This window comes from Meles meles, chromosome 12 (genome assembly GCF_922984935.1).
Source record: "Meles meles chromosome 12, mMelMel3.1 paternal haplotype, whole genome shotgun sequence".
NCBI lineage: Eukaryota > Metazoa > Chordata > Mammalia > Carnivora > Mustelidae > Meles > Meles meles.
In genome coordinates this window covers 25,458,518-25,480,187 of record NC_060077.1, presented here as the reverse complement: position 1 = coordinate 25,480,187, position 21,670 = coordinate 25,458,518, and the positions used below count along the sequence as shown (strand labels likewise).

Here is a 21,670-nt window from a genome sequence, read left to right as displayed (position 1 = left end):
AATTTCCAGTCTGTCGTGAAAAAACAGGTTAGGAGAAAAAGCAAGCCTTGCTGACTAACCACCTAAACTAGGGGTATGTCCATTAGGGTAAGGACTCTTTAACAATGAAGTTCTTTTATAACACTATGCAGCTAGACAGAACTCCCTAACTTCATTATCCTAGGAAATGGTAGAGACTAAAAATTTAGTAAGACACACTGACTAAAAATTCAGCAAAAATACATATAAGATTTGTGTATTTTACTGTATGTAAATTTTACCTTGAAAAAAGAAAAACTTGAAAAGAGCCATAAACAACAACAATGACAAAATATGATGGCATCTCAATAAAGAAGGAAAATGAAAAAGATGCAATGGATGATGGAGTGAAGTCATAGACAGTTCAAGCACATTTTCATAACCTTTTCCAGGATGGTGTGAACTCCTGTGGCTGACTCTGCGTTTCACTGGCCTGACCAGGCTCATGGGTAGCTTGGATTCCTGAGGCTTTCCTTGTGGATCCACAGGGCAGTGCCTGTTTTTCATCTCTGCATGCACAACATCCCACACAGTCAACTCTCAATAGCTGAGAACTGGGGTTAAGTCCTAGCTCTATCACTGACTAGCAGTGGGACCCAGCAGCAGGCTTTACCTCTGAGTTCCATTTCTGTGGCTCCCAAAACAGAGATTCAGTCTATCCTGCCTGCTTGATGTGGTCATGAGGGTCAAACAAAAGTATATATCAAAGCATCTTTAAAAAATATGATGCTTATTGTTATATTTTATTTATGAACCAGAAACTTCAACCAGTGAATGAGCCAGGAAACAAAGCGATACAAGCAAAGCTAAATTAGCCTCAAATGTTTAAAATGACCCAGGGCAGAACAGTTAAGATAAAAAATTCAGGATTAAAACTGAGGTTTAAAGAAAAAAGTCCCTAGAGTAAGCTGAGCTGGAAGGAGCCTCACAACTTCTCATTGCTTCGAAATTTAAAAAAGAAGAAAAAATTCAGGACTTTGCTTCCAGGTTGGACATAATAAAGATTGAGTGTTGGACCAGCAAAGTTCTATTTATGGCAGCCTAAAGTTTATAGAAAAATACACGTGGAGAAATAACATGAACTTGATCCAAGCCATTTCTGAGGGGAAAAGACAGAATGGAACAAAGATCTCCTGGGAAGGCAGGAGGCCTGGACTCTAGCATAAGCTCGACTTCTCTACTTGTATCGAGGAAAGACACCTGTCCTCTCTAGACCTCTGTTTCATCACCTAGGAGATGAAAGGGGTAGGGATAGGAAATCTCTGACATGAAAATAAGATAGGGAAAGGCCATTTTGTATGCCACTATTCTACATGCTACCTTCACCTACCTCTGGATCTTTGTTCATGCAACCTGTGTTAACATTTTCCCCCTTTCTCTAATTAACGAACCCTTCCTTATTCTACCTCCAAAGCCTATTCAAAAGCTACTGTAAATGTGTATACAACACTCATGACTCCCTTCCATTAGGCTCCTTTCAACTCCCATTGATTTATATAGTATGGTTTATACTATAGTTGTTTTTAGGCCCAACAGACAGTAATACCAAATATAGTGTTCTTCCCTTCCCCTGAAAGGCAGGAAACATGTTCTATTAAGCTTAGAAGTGATGGGCACATGCTAGGTGCTCCATAAAACAGATAACGAATGAATACACGTATGCTTAGAGTCCCATTTCACGTGAAGGGTACCTCGAACAGTAGTTCAAAAAAGACACTATTTGCACATTTTAGAAAGGTCTACCTGGTCTGCACAGGTCTCCATGTTGCTCTTTTTCACTGGCGTAGACCTCCATGCACCAAGCGTGGTATGCAAATGAGAATAGATCTTCTATTTTCGCAGGTGGTCGGATTGCATTGTTCAGTCTCTTGAGCCACTCTTGACATTGCTCAAATGTTGAGAACTGACACCTTTGTAAAGCCAAACAAGTATGGATGTAATTAGCAGATGGCTGACAAACCTGAGGGAAGCCACCATTTCAAGAGTGCCTATGTCCTGGTGCAGTGACAGCTACAATCAAAAGAGCATCAGAGGTGGCCATTCACATGTTCATCATTTATAATAAAAAGAGGTCCAATAAATTTTAGCCAATGGTACAAAATGTCAAAAAAAATGGATGTGTGAAAAACTTATTTTTAGGCTGATGAAATTGCTTCTGAGATTGATTAATGGTAATTATTAAAGTAAAATGGCAGTGTTCTCTTTCATGAGTAAGGTTTCCTTCTATGTCTTCCACCAAAGCTTTAGAAAGGTTGTTAAGAAATAGGTTGTAACAAAACAAAAAGAACTTCTCCTAAACCTATCAGGCCAAACTCAAAAATAAATCAGCACAACTTTTGGCCAGTTTGATAATAATTTCAAAATCTAACTCAGCAATTAAGAATAAATCAGCAACTTAGATCCAAAATAAGACCCTGAAACTTTCAGCTGTGACCATGTAGAGAACCAAACAATTCTATTAGAAATTGTAATTTTAGGTACATATTGTTTGATTCAATTAGGCAAAAAATATTTCACCTTTTCAAATGCAGACAGTGTTTAAACTGAGTAATTAATAAACAAGCTTTTTAAATGTAAGTTGTAGTTAGTATCCATCAAAAGCAGGCCAATCTCAATGGCTAAAAGGCAACTTATATATCTTAAAACCAAGGAGGTGACTTAAACCTCTTGCTCATTCCAATCAATGTGGCTCATCAATATGCCAACACACAGTGTTTACTGGCACTCCAAAATCAAAGAGATAAGGGAATTCGGAACTTCTAGAGCTATTAAATTTAAAAACACATTTCAGGCATCATTTCACAATCATTAAAGATTATATCAGATAAAAATCATAATGGATGTTAAATCAATGGAGAAACTTGACAAAAAGCAGGATATTTTCATTGTCTTAAAGTGCCTTCTATAGACAGTTTATTCGTTGTGAGGGAGAAAATGAAGAAATTACACAGAAAGCAGGTGACACCTCAACAAGAATGATCAAAATTAACATCACCAATAAGGGACAGATGGACACTGCTTGCCTCCAGATGTAATAGAGCACCCTGAGAAGGATACAACCTACACATACAGTACTGTAGCCAAGAATACAGAACCTCAATTTAATCATAAGGAAACACTGTACAGACATAAAATGAGAAACATTCAATTGAAAGATTATATTCTTTAAAATGTGAATGTCATAAAAGAAAAAAAGGGAGTGAAAAATGTTTCAGAGTAAAGAAGGCTAGAGCGGCGCCTGGGCGGCTTGGTCAGTTAGGTGTCAGCTCAGGTCACGATCCCAGGGTCTGGGACAAGTCCCACATTGGGCTCCTTGCTCAGTGGGGAGCCTGCTTCTCCCTCTGCCTGCTGCTCCCCCTGCTTGTGCGTGTGCGCGCTCTCTGACAAATGGATGAATAAAGTGAATAAATTAAAAAATAAAATAAAATGGATGAATACATATTTTTAAAAAACTAAGAAGGCTACAGAATCACAGCAACTAAATAAATGCAATACCTGACTTTGCATGGATCCTATCCTGAATAAAGTGGGGGTGAGAAAAATGCTATAAAGGGCATTATTAGGTCAAATGACAAAACTGGAACAAGGATAGTAGACTGGATAAAAGTATTATGAGTGTAAAGTTGTGAAGCTGATAATGATACCATGGTTATGTAAGAAAATATCCCTATTCTTAGGAAAGCACACCAAAGTATTCAGGGTGAAAAGCCAGGATTACATAACTTACTTTCACATAGTTCAGAAAAAGAATCACTCAAGCACACACACACACACACACACACACACACACACACACACAGCCCCTGCAAATAATAAAGCAAATGGGGTAAAATGTTAACAATATTGGTGTTCTTCATAATATTTTAACTGTTGCACTTATTTGGGTAAATCTGAAATTATTTCCAAGTAAAAAACTTAAAAATCACTTTTCAAATAGGAAAGTAGCCTAAAGATGAAATATTTCAGGCACTAACCACTCAGAAAATATTCCTAACAAGGCTGACACTCAAAAGCTGTTTTTCTATTACCGAACCATGAATCCATTCTTTTAATAATACATATTTTCCACACTAAAGAACAGCATAAACACATCACATACCTGATAACTTTGCAGTCTTTGCAAGTCAAATGAAGCTGAAATATATCTCGGCATTCAACACTTTCTATAAGCTGTAATGGAACCTGCAATTAAAAAAGATGAAGACCCCTTAGTCAAGAAGGCATTAATCCTGCAGTTTTCTCAGTGGGTTCAACAAGAAAGATCCAAAAGCTCTACAAGGGAAAGTAGCAAACAAAGCCGCAAATTTATCTGAATCAGTAGTATTCAAGTGATTTACTACTGAGTCAAGTAGGGTTTTCCCTTCTTTCCCTCTAAATCAACAGCCTCAAGTCATGTCTGAGCATGAAGACAAGGAATGAAAGAACGGGGAAACAGGTCATCTCTCAAGTATCAAACTCACAATCTCTCCAGGTACTACTTTACACACTTAGAGCTAGCTGTGATTTGCAATGACAAAGTAGCTGAAGGGAACCAGAATGGTAATCTGGTCTTGTTCACAGAGAAGAAGTGCAGATCAAGGTGACGGTAGGACTACACTTATTTGCCCCAAATAACAAAGTGGACTTGTGGCTTTGTTTTAGCAAAGGAACATCCTGAAAAACACTAGAGACCTAAACTGCCCACAAGCCACACAGGAAAGATGTGGTTGCTTGTCAGACTCTGTGCTCAGTAGAATAGTCCCATCCAACATCTAGATGTTAGAATAAGCATCAAAGAGGAGGGAGCAGGCCACATAGTGGTCAAAGGTCCTAAAACTAGCTAGGTCTAATTTGCTTCAAAAGACCAGGGAAGATCCCTGTCTGCCAAGTGGGGCTTGATGTATGAAAAAACTGGAATGGTTCTCTCCCTGCCAATCCGGTGAGCAGACTCTACAGAACACAGAAGTAAGGACAATAGTGGAGAGGGCTGGGAGAAGGAAAGGGATGCAGATAGGGAACACATCTTAACAGGTGACAAATCTTCAAGCTGATATGAGAATCCTCCCCCTCTTGGCTCAATTCACCTTGACTCAACCCTTGGTTTCAGAAACTAATTTCTAAAACTTCTCAAGAGAGCCTGGTAAAATAATTGTAGATACACTCACTCCTTAGAGAAGGGGTAGACCACTGTCTCTTATACTATATCACGCCCAGGCAAAATGTAGCTCTGACAATTCTGAGTAGTATTCCAACAATTCATGTTTAGCATAGGAAGAGACAGGCAGTCTCCAGCACAGAAACAAGAGAGTGCTGCCTGCATAAGGTGGCCATCATATTAGCTGAGCCAGTTTCAGAAACAGGCTTCCTGCAAACCCTGCCCCACCACACAGTTGCCAGAGTCAGCAGAGAACTCTCAGAAAAATGATGTGAGAATCAAAAAGAAGCCCAGAGCTGGATATCTGGGATAAGAAACAGAAACTGGGGCAGGGATTAAACAAGAGAAGCAAGCAAAATAATATATAGAAAACGGGAGTTTCTACCTCAAAACTCAGAACATTCTTGCTAGTTCTAAGTCTATAAACTAAAAATTCCCTCAATAATAGGACTGGGAGTAAGTAAAGAAATCTTGTATTCTGAGAAAAAAGGAACTCTGGCCCTCTGGTGTTTTTTTTGTTTTGTTTTGTTTTGTTTTTTTAAGATTTTATTTATCTTATTTATTTGACAAGACAGAGATCACCAATTGGGAGAGAGGCAGGCAGAGACAAAGGAGGAAGCAGGCTCCCTACTGAGCAAGAGCCCAATGCAGGGGCTTGATCCCAGAACCCTGGGATCATGACCTGAGCTGAAGGCAGAAGCTTTAACCCACTGAGCCACCCAGGCACCCCTGGCCTTCTGTTTTTAAGTCCAGGTGCTGTGAGAAACTGTAGATGAAGCAGCTAAAAATTCTTTCAAGACCTGTACATCTCAGAAGGAAAAATACAGTATTAATCAACGGGTAGGGATAAGCTATAAAGGAAGAACACAGATTAAAAAGATAGAGGTGGCACCTGGGTGGCTCAGTCTGTTAAGCAGCTCAGGTCATGATCCTAGGGTCCCAGGATGGTGCCCCACATCAGGCTCCCTGCTCAGGGGCAAGTCTGCTTCTCCCTCTCCCTAAGTTTGTGCACACACATACACACTGCCACTTTCTCTCTCCAAATAAATAAATAAAATCTTAAAAAAAAAAAAAAAGATGGAGATTGGAAGAGGACACTGATCTGTCTGCAGGTCAGTCCTTTGGGTGCCTTGTAAGACTCTCATACTACTTTTGGATGTCCTGTAACAGACTCTCACACTGCATTTGCTTTGTTTTAATATAACCCCTTTCTCTTCTCCCTCCCTTCCCAAAAATGGCTGCAAGAATGGCAATTAAGAAGTCTGAATTCTAATCTCAAATTTCTAAAATTTTACCAAGTCTGTCTACTTACTTCCTGACTTCCTTGGACCAATTTCCAACCTGCCTATTATGTTTTCTGAACATCAAATGGTCACAGCATAGGAAGTCCCAGGCAGAGGGAACAGGGAGTGTCTGGAGTAGAGTGAGAGTAGCTTTACAAACCCACATGGAAAGGCTGCTCTGTATCCCAGGTCCCCTTCAGTCACCTTCCTTGTAACTATAAAATCTGAAAATCAACTAATGCTAATAGCAGCTGCTGGAGGAAGTGAACGAGCCTGTGCTACTGTGCTATAAAGAAAAAATAAGTTTTACTTAAGCCCTACTGTTGGATCAGCCTGTGTCCAGACTTCCAGAATAACGAAACACCTTAGAGCATGCAAAATATTTGCTACCTAAAATGTATTCGATATGCAAATTTTCACACATTTTAACATCACAAATTTAAGGAAGAAGGTTAAAAATACCAGATGCTAGTATGCAGATACTACTAGCAAATCACCAGAAACCACCATGTGTACTCAAGTCATAGATATGGAAAACAGATTTTAATGCTCATGCAGATTGTCACATGCAGGGAAGTTTAATATGCAGCAATTTAAAAAAAGAGACATATGTGATTTTGTATACTAAATCAACAACTCCCTTTTTTCTTCTCCTTTCTACCCCAACGTTCCCTTCAATGTTCCCTCCATAGACTGCCACCTCTTCCAAAAAGGCAGAACAGGCCTTCTTTCCCTCTTACACACCCAACCAAAACACACTAAGTTTCTCTACTTTTTTTTTTTTTTAAGATTTATTTATTTATTCATTTGAGAGAGATCACAAGTAGGCAGAGAGGCAGGCAAAGAGAGGGAGGAAGCAGGCTCCCTGCTAAGCAGAGAGCCCGATGTGGGGCTCGATCCCAGGACTCTGGGATCATGACCTGAGCCGAAGGCAGAGACTTCAACCCACTGAGCCACCCAGGCACCCCTCTCTACTTTTTTTTAAGGCCTGCTCCATTGCTTTAGGTTCCTCAATTTTCCTCACACATCAAGAGGATCTCTTAACCATTTCTGTAACCAGGCAAACCCCATAATCAACCCTATTAGCAAACAATTATAGATTGTCTTCAATCCATAGCCCAGGGAGGTTAAGCTTCTACACTATAAGCTAGTGGCAAAGATAGGGTCAGAATTCCATGCACCTGTCTTCTAGCCCAAGATCCTTCCATTATAATGGTGCACCTTTCCTTCTTCCTCTAAGATTGCCCCTCCTTGCCGTATGAGCTCTACTTTAATGTTTCTCTCAGAACTAAGTGGCCTCTCCACCAGGGACCTTCAAGAGGAAAATAGAATTTAAACCAGATTCCTTATGTATAGTTCTAACCATGGAAGAGTACGAAAAAATCTAAAGTCGCATACATTCAAATCCTCCCTAGCACACTGATTCAGTGTTTTGCAGCAACTCATTTTCTTTTTGCTTCTTTCGCCTCTACCTTCTTCCTGCAAGATAATTCTAACTTCCTTTACAGTGATTTTCCTCTTATAATCTCCACCAAACTCATGCTCAAACAATGCATCAAACACACTCAGTGCTGTTAATTCCTCAAAAGGCCAACAGTTACATCATGGGCATCAAAATTCATAAGAGCGTCAATCCAAAAAAGCAGAAGAGCAGCAGTTAAAAATTGTAATAGACATGCACAGTATTAAAGATCCATAGCACTATCTCACTCCAGAGGGAATTTTACGACATCATATCCTAAGTATGTTTACTTTAATTCTTTCTCAGTTTGTGTGTGTGGACATGCACGTGTGCAGTATTTTTAAGCACCAGAATTTAAAAGTGGGATAGGTCTACCTTTTAAAAACAATGCCCTTTTTATAGCTTGAATGGAAAGTACTAATTCTGTACATCCATTTGAATTAAAAATGGCAGTAATTGAGTGAAAATAATGAGTCTAACCCTAAAATCTGTAATAAGCTGTGAAGTATCTGGGCCCTAAATCTTATATAAAAACCAGTCAGAAGAAGATTGTCACTAGTTAAAGATCCAAACTCTACTGCTCACCTTTTATATTTACAAACTGCTCTTCGGGCACTGATTCAGAGACCTCTGCTGGCATATGAATACTGCGGCCAAGGTGCAAGAAGGAAGGGTTGACAGTAACCTCCTTCTGATACTTGGGTAATAAAGATTTTTGCTATACTACAGTTAGACAATAAAAGAATGTGAAAAAATGCTAAGGAAAATGTTTGCAGCTGCTACACTTGCATATTTTTCCTAAAAAGCATTAACAGGCCAGCCTGGAAAAAGAAGCTCTACTGTCTTTTTAAATACTAATGTTGATTTTACAAATTATTCCTAGTTGAAATTCACTTTACATTTTTTGAGGATCACAATTCCACCTGTTTATGTACACACTATGGGGCTTTTTCCTCACTCCACAAATTGTTCTCATCATAGTGTACCACTAGCACTTTGTCTAGTAAAATGGAAGGGACTCATGCAGAGAGGACAAATTCTGCTGCTTTGCAAGGTGAGCTTTTGACAGTCAAAACCAACTTGTTCCAAAGCACAGGTGCAAAAACCACCTAGGATTCTCATGCTACTTACTGGGATTTCAGAAGCAGCAGATTGAGAGGCAGTCTATTGAATTACACAACAAAAATTGTTTTAAATTTTCATGAATTCACTTGAACACTTACTTGTTTATAAATGAGCTGAGCAAAGAAATATACCTGTACATATGCAAAAATACAGTTTGGGAAAAGCACAGAATGGGAGCAATTCATACCTTAAATGTTACAAATGAACTCTCCTACAGACGTTCTTTATTCTAGGATTTGGAAAACTGATACCCAGTGAATATATTTAAAGTAATGATGTTATGGTATCTAAATCTACAGGCATGTTTTATTCAATGTGCTGTAAAATTAAAAGAGAATATATGATATCAGGTAGCTATTTAAAACTTGATGGTAAGTCATTTTCTAAAGTGCTAAATATGTTGATTTAAAAGGCAAGGAAGGAAGGAAGGAAGGAGAGGGGAGTGGAGGGAGGAGGTGAGAAGAGAGGGGAGGGGCGGAGGGGAGGGGGAGAGGCGAGGGGAAGGGGAAAGAGAAAGGGAAAAGTAAAGGTGGGGCGACACCACCAAGTCTCTGGTCTCCCCCCAGGACCTAGTACAGGAACAGCCACTGTTTTGTGAAGTAGTAACCACAGGTTTAAGAACCTTAGCACTAACTGTGATGTGCCTATTTGTATGGAGAAATCCCAGTCTCTCTTGATTTGAAATGTTTAAAGTTGCTGCAGTGCCAAAATACTTTTGAACAACCATTTCTGAGTGCAAAGCCATTATCTTGGGACTTTTACATGACATGCACATTCTATGCCTTAGAGGGTTATTATGCTGAGATAACACTTTTAGGTGAGGAAGTGGGTCAAAAGTAAGGAACAGTGTAAGTTTTCTTAAGCACTATACCTCAATCATAATGGGGGATCAACAATTACAGTAAACAGCCTACTACTCATACACTACTGCTAGAGATGATGATGACACAGTCCTAGTCACACAGAAATTTGTTTTTAAATGAGCTTTAAACCCAAAAGGGGTTTTAAAATGGTCTAATACCCATTTCAAACTCATATTAAGTTCAATTCACTTAATATTTACTGAATACCACAGCACCAGGAAACATGCTAATTCTGAAGATACAAAGATGAAGAACCAAAAAATTATAACACATCTCGTAAGTGTTGTAAAGGCATGCTTGAGATACTGAAGAAGTCAGAGGCAAGGGTAACAAACTGTCAGGGAGGGAACAGAGAAAGGCTTCACAGAAGTTACCACCTAAACCTGGTTTTGACAGATGAAGAGAAATTCCCCAGGCAGGAAACAAGAGAGAGAATTCAAAGGTGTGAGGTGTGGCTGAATACTTTAAGGAGGGTGGTTTTACTAATAATACAAAGGAGAGAAAGAGGATGAGAGAGAAACTGACAGAAAAGCTGGCAGAGACCAAGGATCACACCACTTAGCCTGATACCATGCTAAGTAATTTCATCTTAGAAATATTGAAGAAACACTGGAGGCCTTAGACTGGTAAATGACATGATCAAATCCATGCTTTCTCTCCAACAAACCCTATTTCCAAGTAAATCTAAAAATAGCCTCGGAAATACCTGGCTCTAAGGCAGTAAGTTGAGAAATAGGGGACAATATGGAAAAATACAGTAACATGAAACTATCATCCCCTCACGCAATTTAATTACAATTTCATTAATTCCAATCAGATAAACAATTTAAACACAGGATTAAACTGGGCAATTCTATTAATTATTACTGTCCTTACTTTCACAGTGGCTAGGAAGCAAATTCTGGTTGCCAGGATTTTATAGGATTTTCATCCTGTTCCCTCCTATCATGACCACCCAATATCAAACGGACCCTTCTGAATACAGTGCTATATGGTATGAATGCACAGCATGCCTCTTTCCTTGATGAATCCAATGTGTATTTTTAGCTGATGGACAGTCAGAGCCCAGATCTACACGCCAAGAAATTCAGGCCAAAAGAGCTCCTTGATATAAATGTTTAACTACAAAAAATAATAATAATACATAAATAATAAAAGCCAATTATTTTAAAAAGGACAGCATTTCAACAAACAAAAGAATTTGACAAAGGAGTTAGGTAACTTCTGGACCACTGAGTAAAATGAACTTAAGTGACAGATTTCAAAGAACCCAAAATGAACCCCAAAACACACCATGTAAAGTCTGAATGAAAGGAGAGTCCTGAACTTTTATAAGAAGTCTTAATACATTTCTCAGGGCTCGAATCAAACTGCAGAAAGAAAGCCACAATATTAGCAAAGGAAAAAGGAAGAAGGCATTCATTTGGTGGAAGTGTATGAACTTGCATATCTTTGTGGTGAAGGCACATTCATTGAAAACTAATAATGGCAGTGCACTGAAGAACCAGTTCACTGAGAATACCCTCATAACTGAAAAGGGTAAATGCACTCTTGAGAACTGAGGGCCTCCCTTTTCTTCAGTAATATAGTCCATTATGCAAATAAACATTGTATTTAATATCCATGCTTATTCCACTAAGAAGCAATTAGCATTAACTTCATCTATAATGAGAGTCTGCATGGAGTTCAAAGTACATCTCATCACTTGACATTAAGGACCCTCCCAGAAATTATCTCAACTGAGGCAGCTGTTAAATACCAAAGATTGAAGATAAAAGCCTATACAGCCTTTGTACCCTTATAAAGCTTAATGATACACCATTACCTAGTACAAATCGTTAGGTGTTACTAAAAAATGGACAATTCAGCTGACAACTACAGTTATCATTTTGAATCAAGAGTAAGAGTTGCTTGTTAACCTAGTGTCCCAGTGCTAAAGTAAGCGAGAGAGAGAAAAGCAGAGCACACAATGTTTTCATACCCAACTGTGTATAATACTTCTCTCTTTGAGAACATTAACAATTTTTTTGGTTTTTTTTTTTTTTACTTCCTTTCTCCCTCTACTTTAGTGGGAAAACAGTTGGTAATCACTTACATTAACAAGAGACTCCTTGAACTTGATGTGAAGTCTATAATTAGAAAGGGCAATGATGGCATCCTCAGCACGGCCCACATACTCTGTGCTTTCTCCATGAAGTTCGAGAAAAGGAACCTTCAAAATGGAAAAAGAAACCTTTCAGAGTTCTAAAGCAGTAAAGCAAAGTCTTCAAGCACAGGCTGGACAAATGGATGATAAAGACCTGTCACTCAAAAATAAATAAATAAAGGACTTTAAAAGGATGATTTATATCCACATATCAAATATACCTGGTTATTCAAATTCTAGACTACTGAAGGAATGACAGAGAGATGATCCTCTCAAATAACGAATTCTCAAGAAATAAGTCTTTCTAAAAAAAGAGATTGTGGGGGCGCCTGGGTGGCTCAGTGGATTAAGCCGCTGCCTTCGGCTCAGGTCATGATCTCGGGGTCCTGGGATCGAGCCCCGCATCGGGCTCTCTGCTCTGCAGGGAGACTGCTTCCTCCTCTCTCTCTGCCTGCCTCTCTGCCTACTTGTGAACTTGTGATCTCTCTCTCTGTCAAATAAATACATAAAATCTTTAAAAAAAAAAAAGAGATTGTGGGGCACCTGGGTGGCTCACAGGGTTAAGCCTCTGCCTTCAGCTCAGGTAATGGTCGAGCCCAGAATTGGGCTCTCGGCTTGGCAGGGAGCCTGCTTCCCCCCCTCTCTCTCTGCCTGCCTCCTTGCCTACTTGATCTCTTTCTCTGTATCAAATAAATAAATAAAATCTTTTTAAAAAATAAAAAAATAAAAAGAGATTGTTTTCCAGGTTGCATTTCTACTATGAGTATGGTTTAGGGAAAAACAAAATTATACAGTGCATTACTTCAATCCATTAGCTCTGCTACACTGTTACTCTGAGGCTAAATACTTATTTCATAATCAAAGTGGCCTGTAATTACCTGAAGATTCTCATCCTCCCGGATCAGCTGCTTCCTGGGAAAAATCTGATTGGCCTGGATGCACTCAAGGCTGTGCCGAGTCTCTTCATCCTGGAAAAACCCAAAACCTTTAAATAATTTCAAAGCTCTCAGTCATCCATATTTTATTTTTTCTGCCATGTCTAGTAGCATGATCACAATTCAGAGTCCAGTTACCAAGGTGAACAGGCAGAAAGCTCAAGGAAAAAATATTCATCCCCTAAGTGTTCCATCCAATATATAAGGTGTCTCTAGTCAGAGAGTACATGGATGGAAAAAAAAAAACTTTTGAGAGTAAAGAACATTTTTACTAAGCACAAATAAATTGTAACACATTACTTGTAAGAGAAACCAATACAGTTTTTTCTCTTTGTTATAACCTTAAATTCTTATTTTTGAATGCTATATCCTGAATTACTGAAGAATTAAATGATGTGATATCTACAATTTGCTTTAAAATAATTGGAGGGGAAGGGTAGAAAGGAAGTGAGTGGGAAACAAATGAAACAGGATTATCCATGAGGGATAACTGAGAAAACTGGGAAAAGCAGGGGTTCACTAAACCATTGTGTCTACTTTGGTTAGATGTGAGATTTCCACAACGGAAAGGTTTCTTTAAAAATTTAAGTTTAGGAACTGAATCCCTCAAAAACTGAAAACATGTGAACCACTGTCCCTAGTTTAATCTGCCTTAAATTACAAGGCATTTCTATTATGACAATTTCAAAAAAAGAAGCACTAAATTCTCATCTAAATGGCACTTTAACTAATTATAATGTGTATTTAAAAAGTAGTTTTTTATATTATGAATTTTTATGGTTTAGGAAGACAGGAGTAAAGCAATCTACTGGAAAGCCTAACTGTAAATCATTATAGAATCTGTTTTATACAGCACATTTTACAAGAGCAAAAACCATATCATGTCCTCTGACAGCACTAAGAATTATAACCACTAATTAGAGGGCAGTTCTACCTACATGTTCTGCTTAACACAATTCCAGCAATTCTTTAAATTTCCTCAAAGGGAAAAATAAATCCTACCTATAAATAACATGCTATCTATAAATCCTAACTATAAACCCACTTACAGTTTTACCTAATAGCAATCTTAATCATAACACAGTAACACTACTAATGTGGCTCTCAAAGTGAGATCTACAGATACTTCCACATTAGTACTGAGACATTATCTGCCTTTTTTCACATTGACCTTTGTACTAACAGTATAAAAAGAATTAACAGATAAAACTACTAACACCTAAGTATAAGCAATGACACTAATTTCACTTCAGATGTCCTTAATAAAGCAGAGCAAAAATGATAAAATTTCATTTTATTTATTTTATTATTTTATCACTTACCTTTGGTAAGTCTTTTTTTATATAGGAAATAACATGAAACACTTCTGCTACATACTGACATGTTATGGTTGTCTCAAGGTAAAGCATCCTTGCAACAGTTTTTTGTTTGTTTTTTTAAAGATTTTATTTGACAGTAAGACAAGCGAGAGAGGGGGCACTAGCAGGGGGAGTGGGAGAGGGGGCAGCAGGCTCCCCACCTAGCAGGGAGCCCAACGTGGGGCTCACATCCCAAGACCCTGGGATCATGACCTGAGCCTAAGGCCAACGCTTAATGACTGAGCCACCCAGGTGCCTGTGCAACTGTTTTAGTTACCAGCTGAACTAACCAGTTTTGTTTTGCCTTTTTTTTTTTTTCATTAAATACATTTTAATTGAAAGACCATCTGACAAACTATAATTCAGACTTAAACTAGCAGGGTTTCTTCCTACAAATGACATCATTAATTACTAATGATAAAGCTTTTATGTGAAAATTTGAATCTTAGAAAACCCATCATCTGCTAAAATGAAGAGCTCCACAGATTGCCAATATTTAAACAGACTTCTCTGACAAAATCTGAGCCAATACTACCAAATGTGATTTTTATTTTCATTTTTTTTAAGATTTCATTTGTCAAAGAGAGAAGCAGCACACGTGTGCACGAGCAGGGGGGAGCTCAGGCAGAGGGAGAAGCAGGCTCCCGCTGAGCAAGGAGCCCAACTCAGGACCCAAGCTGAAGGCAGATACTTAACCGACTAAGCCACTCAGGCATGCCCAAGTGTGATTTTTGAAAGAAATTACAGGGGTGCCTGGGTGGGTCAGTCAGTTAAGCATCCAACTCTCAATCTTAGCTCAGGTCTTGATCTCAGGATGGTGAGTTCAAAGTCCTACATTTGGTTCCATGCTGGGTGTTAGAGCCTACTTAAGAAAATAAAAAGTAGGGGTGCCTGGATGGCTTAAAGGGTTAAGCCTCTGCCTTCAGCTCAGGTCATGGTGTCAGGGTCCTGGGATTGAGCCCCACATTGGGCACTCTGCTCAGTCAGGAGCCTAGTTCCCCCTCCCTCTCGGCCTACTTGTGATCTCTCTCTCTGTCAAATAAATAAAATCTTCAGAAAAAAAAGAAAGAAAATAAAAAAATAATAAAAGAAATTATATAAAGAAATAGGTCTATATTTAAAAGATCAATTATTCAATTAACAATTATTTTCAAAATGACAAAGGCATAATGTTACAAAATCATGCATGGATAAAAAAAAGATCCATTTAAAGTGCAAGACAGACCAATGGCTTTAAATGTAATAGAATATATTGGGGCACCTGGGTGGTGCAGTCAGTTAAGTGTCCAACTCTTGATTTCAACTCAGGTCATGATCTCAGGATCGTGAGATCAAGCCCCATGTCCAGCTCCATACTCAGTGCAGAGTCCACTTAGGATTCTCTCTCCCTCTCCCATTGCCCCTCCCCCATCTAAAATAAATAAATCTTTTAAAAAATGTAATAGAATGTAGTAAGTTCACTGATACAGCTTCAGATTCCACAATGCAACTAACCTTTAAAGAAATATTACTTATCTCCCCCCACCCCAAAAAAGGGAACATATATTCCTTGCTTTGGTATAACAGAAGAATATACACAATATTCTCCAGATGGAAAAACTATTAAAATATTCTTCTAACTATATATCCATATGAGGTTGGATTTACTTCATATTTTTCAACAATAAATTTTAACAAATTAAATGCAAAAGTAGATATGAGGATTTAGCTATCATCTATTAAGCAAAACATTAAAGAGATTTGTAAAAATTTTAAAATAATGCCACTGTTTACACTATCTCTGGATAAGGAAAAAGTTATTTTTCATCAAAAATGTTATTTATGTTAACATTTAGTTGGGTTTTGTTACTTTTTTTTAAGATTTTAAGTAATCTCTACACCCAACATGGGGCTCAAACTCACAACCCCAAGATCAAGAGTTGTGTGCTCTACCAAATAAGCCAGCCAGGCACCCCAGTTACTATTGTTTTTAAATGAACAAAAGAACATTTTAAAGACTTCTCAGGTTTAATTTCTAATAAAGTATAGACAGACATACCCTATGTAAACAAAATCTCTCTGGGGTCCTCAATAAGTCAGCAATGTAAGAAGGGATCCTGAAAGCAGAGTTGGGAAAACTATAGCTCTATCTACTATACTGCAACTCAAAATACCATTCATGTGGGCTCATTTGAAGTTACACTTCCTCAAAAACCATTCTTCCAGCTCTAATCTGTGACTGGAAGAGTCATACAGAAATTGAGTAACAATCCCTCACCCATCTACCACCATAAAAGCAGTCTCTTGGCTACTAGCTGATTGGGCCCATTCCATCCACCCACTTTATTTTGAGGCAGAAGAATTTTACCTTTTAAAGGTTTGATATTTAAAATACAGAAAGACATTACTGACTTCAAGTTCTAAAAATAAAACTGTTAACAGCTTTATAAATGGCTCATGAAATCCAAAAAAGAATCACAAAACATCAGTCATCATTAAATAAAGACTTGTTATATCTGAAAACAAATCAGGTGTCAACAGAGTCACATCCCTTGGGCTATGAGGTATTTACCATGATGAATTAAGAAATTATGGCTGATAAATAATTATAAAAGTATAAAAATTCAATTTCTCATAGTAAAAAAAGTTTAATCAATGCAGCATATTTCAGTAAGGTTAATATTGTGTGGCTTAGAGCCTCTAAAAATATAATTACTTGGGGTGTACAAAGGTTTGTAAAAAGGCTCCACTCCCATAAACACCATAATAATTTGTTAGATAAAGAAGAGATCTGTGTCAGTCTGTTCCATTTTTATCCCTCTTCAGTCATTTCCTCCGAGGTCAATGACTGAGTGAAGGAATAACAAGGGATACAGTTACATTTGAAAGGAACTTATTTTTCTGTAAGTGTTACCCTTTTTTTCTTTTAACCAATTCTATTTCCATTATTAAGAGGTAGCTCCTGGTCCAATGGAAAAAAGACAGCCTCTTCAATAAATGGTGCTGGGAAAATTGGACAGCCACATGCAGAAAAATGAAATTGGACCACTTCCTTACACCACACACGAAAATAGACTCCAAATGGATGAAGGACCTCAATGTGAGAAAGGAATCCATCAAAATCCTTGAGGAGAATGCAGGCAGCAACCTCTTCGACCTCAGCCGTAGCAACATCTTTCTAGGAACAACGGCAAAGGCAAGGGAAGCAAGGGCAAAAATGAACTATTGGGATTTCATCAAGATCAAAAGCTTTTGCACAGCAAAGGAAACAGTTAACAAAACCAAAAGACAACTGACAGAATGGGAGAAGATATTTATAAAGGGCTAGTATCCAAAATCTATAAGGAACTTAGCAAACTCAACACCCAAAGAACAAACAATCCAATCAAGAAATGGGCAGAGGACATGAACAGACATTTCTGCAAAGAAGACATCCAGATGGCCAACAGACACATGAAAAAGTGCTCCACGTCACTCGGCATCAGGGAAATACAAATCAAAACCACAATGAGATATCACCTCACACCAGTCAGAATGGCTAAAATTAACAAGTCAGGAAATGACAGATGCTGGAGAGGATGTGGAGAAAGGGGAACCCTCCTCCACTGTTGGTGGGAATGCAAGCTGGTGCAACCACTCTGGAAAACAGCATGGAGGTTCCTCAAAATGTTGAAAATAGAACTACCCTATGACCCAGCAATTGCACTACTGGGTATTTACCCTAAAGATACAAACATAGTGATCCGAAGGGGCACGTGTACCCGAATGTTTATAGCAGCAATGTCTACAATAGCCAGACTATGGAAAGAACCTAGATGTCCATCAACAGATGAATGGATCAAGAAGATGTGGTATATATACACAATGGAATACTATGCAGCCATCAAAAGAAATGAAATCTTGCCATTTGCGACGACGTGGATGGAACTAGAGCGTATCATGCTTAGTGAAATAAGTCAATCGGAGAAAGACAACTATCATATGATCTCCCTGGTATGAGGACATGGAGAAGCAACATGGGAGGGTAGGGGGATAGGAGAAGAATAAATGAAACAAGATGGGATTGGGAGGGAGACAAACCATAAATGACTCTTAATCTCACAAAACAAACTGGGGGTTGCTGGGGGGAGGTGGGATTGGGAGAGGGGGAGAGGGCTATGGACATTGGGGAGGCGAGGCGAACCATAAGAGACTATGGACTCTGAAAAACAACCTGAGGGTTTTGAAGGGTCAGGGGTGGGAGGTTGGGGCAACCTGAGGGTTTTGAAGGGTCAGGGGTGGGAGGTTGGGGGAACAGGTGGTGGGTAATGGGGAGGGCACGTTTTGCATGGAGCACTGGGTGTTGTGCAAAAAGAATGAATACTGTTACGCTGAAAAAATAAATAAAATGGAAAAAAAAAAAAAAAAAAAGAGGTAGCTCCTGACCCAAAGATCATTGAGTATTTACACTTAAAACCAAGAAAAGGTAAGAGGAATCTTGATTTTAGGAAGATTTTTCTCACAAAAAGCAACAGGGGAAAGGTAGGAAACACTATGAGGGGGAATGCTTTTAAAAATTACTACAGAAAAGGGGCACCTGGGTGTCTAAGTCAGTTAAGCATTGGATTCTTGATTTTGCTCGGGTTGTGATCTGGGGGTTGTGAGCTCGAGCCCTGTGTGAGGCTCTGTGCTCAGTAAGGAGTCTGCTTAAGATGCTCACCTTCTCCCTCTGCCCCTCCCCAAGCTCTAATAATCTTTAAAAAATTATTACATAGGAGCACCTTGGTGGCTCAGTCATTCAGCATCTGCCTTCAGCTCAGGTCATGATCCCGGGATACTGGGATCAAGCCCCAAATTGGGCCTCCTGCTTGGCAGGGAAGCCCGCTTCTCTCTCTCCCACTCTCCCTGCTTATGTTCCCTCTCTTGTGGTCTCTATGTCAAATAAACAAACAAATAAATAAATAATTTTTTAAAAATTATTACATAAAAGTACACAGTAAACATGTCTCCTCGGCATCACATTAACTTTTTTTTTTAAGATTTTATTTATTTTATTTGACAGGCAGAGATTACAAGTAGGCAGAGAGGCAGGCAGAGAGAGGAGGAAGCAGGCTCCCTGCTGAGCAGAGAGCCGGATGGGATGCGGGGCTCTATCCCAGGAATCTGAGATCATGACCTGAGCGGAAGGCAGAAGCTTTAACCCACTGAGCTACCCAGGCGTCCCATCACATTAACTTTTTAACTCACACAAACATATAGGCCTAAACTTTTATTCTCTTCAAGATCATTTTACAGAGTCACTCATTTCTTCAAGTGATTACTGAACCCAGTTTTTTTACTGACCTCTAAATAGCACAGAATTAAAATAATGTAGCAAGCTAAAAACAAAACCAAAAATGAAAAGCCATTACAAATCTACAAATCTATTCTTGCTGGCACATTCATTTGGGTGCTAATCTATGCTAATGTATATAACCAAAGTAGCCAGTGAAAACTGAAAATGGAATGAATGGTATTGAACATAACAGAGAATTAAGTCAGCAACGCAAGATCATGAAGTACTATTTTCTTCACAGTCAAATAAAGTGTGTTTTTTAAGACTATCTCAATTCACATTACCTGTAAGGCTTTACAGCTGATTTCCCCCTTATACATAAATATGCATTTAATCACTAAGGACTTAATTAACATTAGGACAAGCTACTGACATCCTAGAATGGTATTTCATAACATAAGTTAAATTAACTGCCTTATTAGTTTCTAAATTTCATGGGTAAAAAAGGTCAAACTTTAACATACCTATTCTGATAGAATAAGGAGCTGGAAGGAGACAAAAGGGAAGGAAGAAACAGACTAGCAAGTCTTGGCCTCCTAAAAGGCTTGCAAAATTTCTCCCAGGCTACAAGTAGTAATTTATTCGTACTAGGGAGCATATATTCCGTATGGTTGATTTCCTAGTATTGCTGAGGGACACCAGGTATTATGGAATCTGGCAATTCTTACTCTCTACCAGTTCCATAAGGTCAGTGGGACTACCTACAAAATCTTGAAAAGGGATTAGTCACCACAGTTCCAGGCTAGTTTCTGCTACTGTCTTACAAAGGTAAGAGCGGTAGTCCATGCATTAGAGGGGAAATCAACATTACAAAGAAATATTTAAAGAATACAGGAAGCAGAGACTGCCAACAAGTCAAAATACCCATTAACTAAATGCACATACAAATTTCCAGGCTTTAAAAAAAAAAAAAGAAAGAAAGAAAAGAAACTACTGCTGAGAGTAAAATATGTGTAGGCATATTGGACAAAATGTAAAAATGAAAATAATTATCAGTCTCATTGTCAATTCCAGTCATTATTCTTAAGACTGGTATTGAAGGCCATCAAAAATACAAATTTCTCTTGATACAATGCTTGGGATTTGTTTCAAAATAATCCAAGAGTTGACAGTGAAGGAGTCAGAAGAAACAAGTATGGCCATGAATAATTACTGCAGTAGATTGATGCATGTAATCGTTCACTGTCTCTCTGTACAAGCTTGAGATTTTCCATAAAACATGAAACATATTCTCCTAATGCTTAACATATGAAAAAAGACTTCAAACTCAATCTTTAGAAGCTCAAGAGAAAAGATGTTACTCAAATTAGTACAAAGGTATACATTTTAAAAAAGAAAATTTGGGGGGCGCCTGGGTGGCTCAGTGGGTTAAAGCCTCTGCCTTCGGCTCAGGTCATGATCTCAGGGTCCTGGGATAGAGCCCCACATCAGGCTCTCTGCTCAGCAGGGAGCGTGCTTCCCCTCTCTCTCTCTGCCTGCTGCTCTGCCTACTTATGATCTCTCCCTCTGTCAAATAAATAAATAAAATCTTTTAAAAAAGAAAAAAAGAAAGAACGAACGAAAATTTGGGACGCCTGGTTGGCTCAGTGGGTTAAGTGTCTGCCTTTGGCTCAGGTCATGATCCCAGATCCTGGGATCAAGTTCCGCATCTGGCTCCTTGCTTAGCAAGGAGCCTGCTTCTCCTTCTCCCTCTGCCTGCTGCTCCCCATGCTTGTGCTCTCTGTCAAATAAATACATAAAATCTAAAAAAAAAAAAAAAATTCAGTACTTCTGAATGCACTACACAAAAAATAAGGATTAAGCATATACAACCAAAATGCTGGAAAACAGAATACATCAATTAATTAGGATATTAATTAAATCAATGGTTCAACAACTTGCAAAATGTTATACAGCTAGTAAAATGAACATTAGGAATCCAATGAATCAACACGGGGAAATGTTTAATTCCTTTAGTGAAATAAGCAAAACAGAATTTTAATTATGCTTTAATTACAAATACATAAAAAAATATACATGAGGACATGAACTAGGTAGAAAGGACTACAACCAT

The 21,670-nt window shown here is 38.5% G+C and overlaps 1 protein-coding gene across 15 annotated transcripts in view; it reads right to left on the bottom strand.

Moving 5' to 3' along the window:
* MTMR3 (myotubularin related protein 3) overlaps positions 1 to 21,670 on the bottom strand; it is a 139,484-nt gene that overhangs the window by 32,757 nt on the left and 85,057 nt on the right. For all 15 annotated transcript variants that reach the window (XM_046025563.1, XM_046025561.1, XM_046025568.1 and 12 more), the window contains 4 exons: positions 12,910 to 12,999; positions 11,981 to 12,097; positions 4,118 to 4,200; positions 1,762 to 1,928 (listed from right to left, as the gene is read on the bottom strand). In XM_046025563.1, coding sequence (XP_045881519.1) covers positions 1,762 to 1,928; positions 4,118 to 4,200; positions 11,981 to 12,097; positions 12,910 to 12,999 — 457 coding nt within the window. The remainder of the gene's footprint in view (positions 1 to 1,761; positions 1,929 to 4,117; positions 4,201 to 11,980; positions 12,098 to 12,909; positions 13,000 to 21,670) is intronic.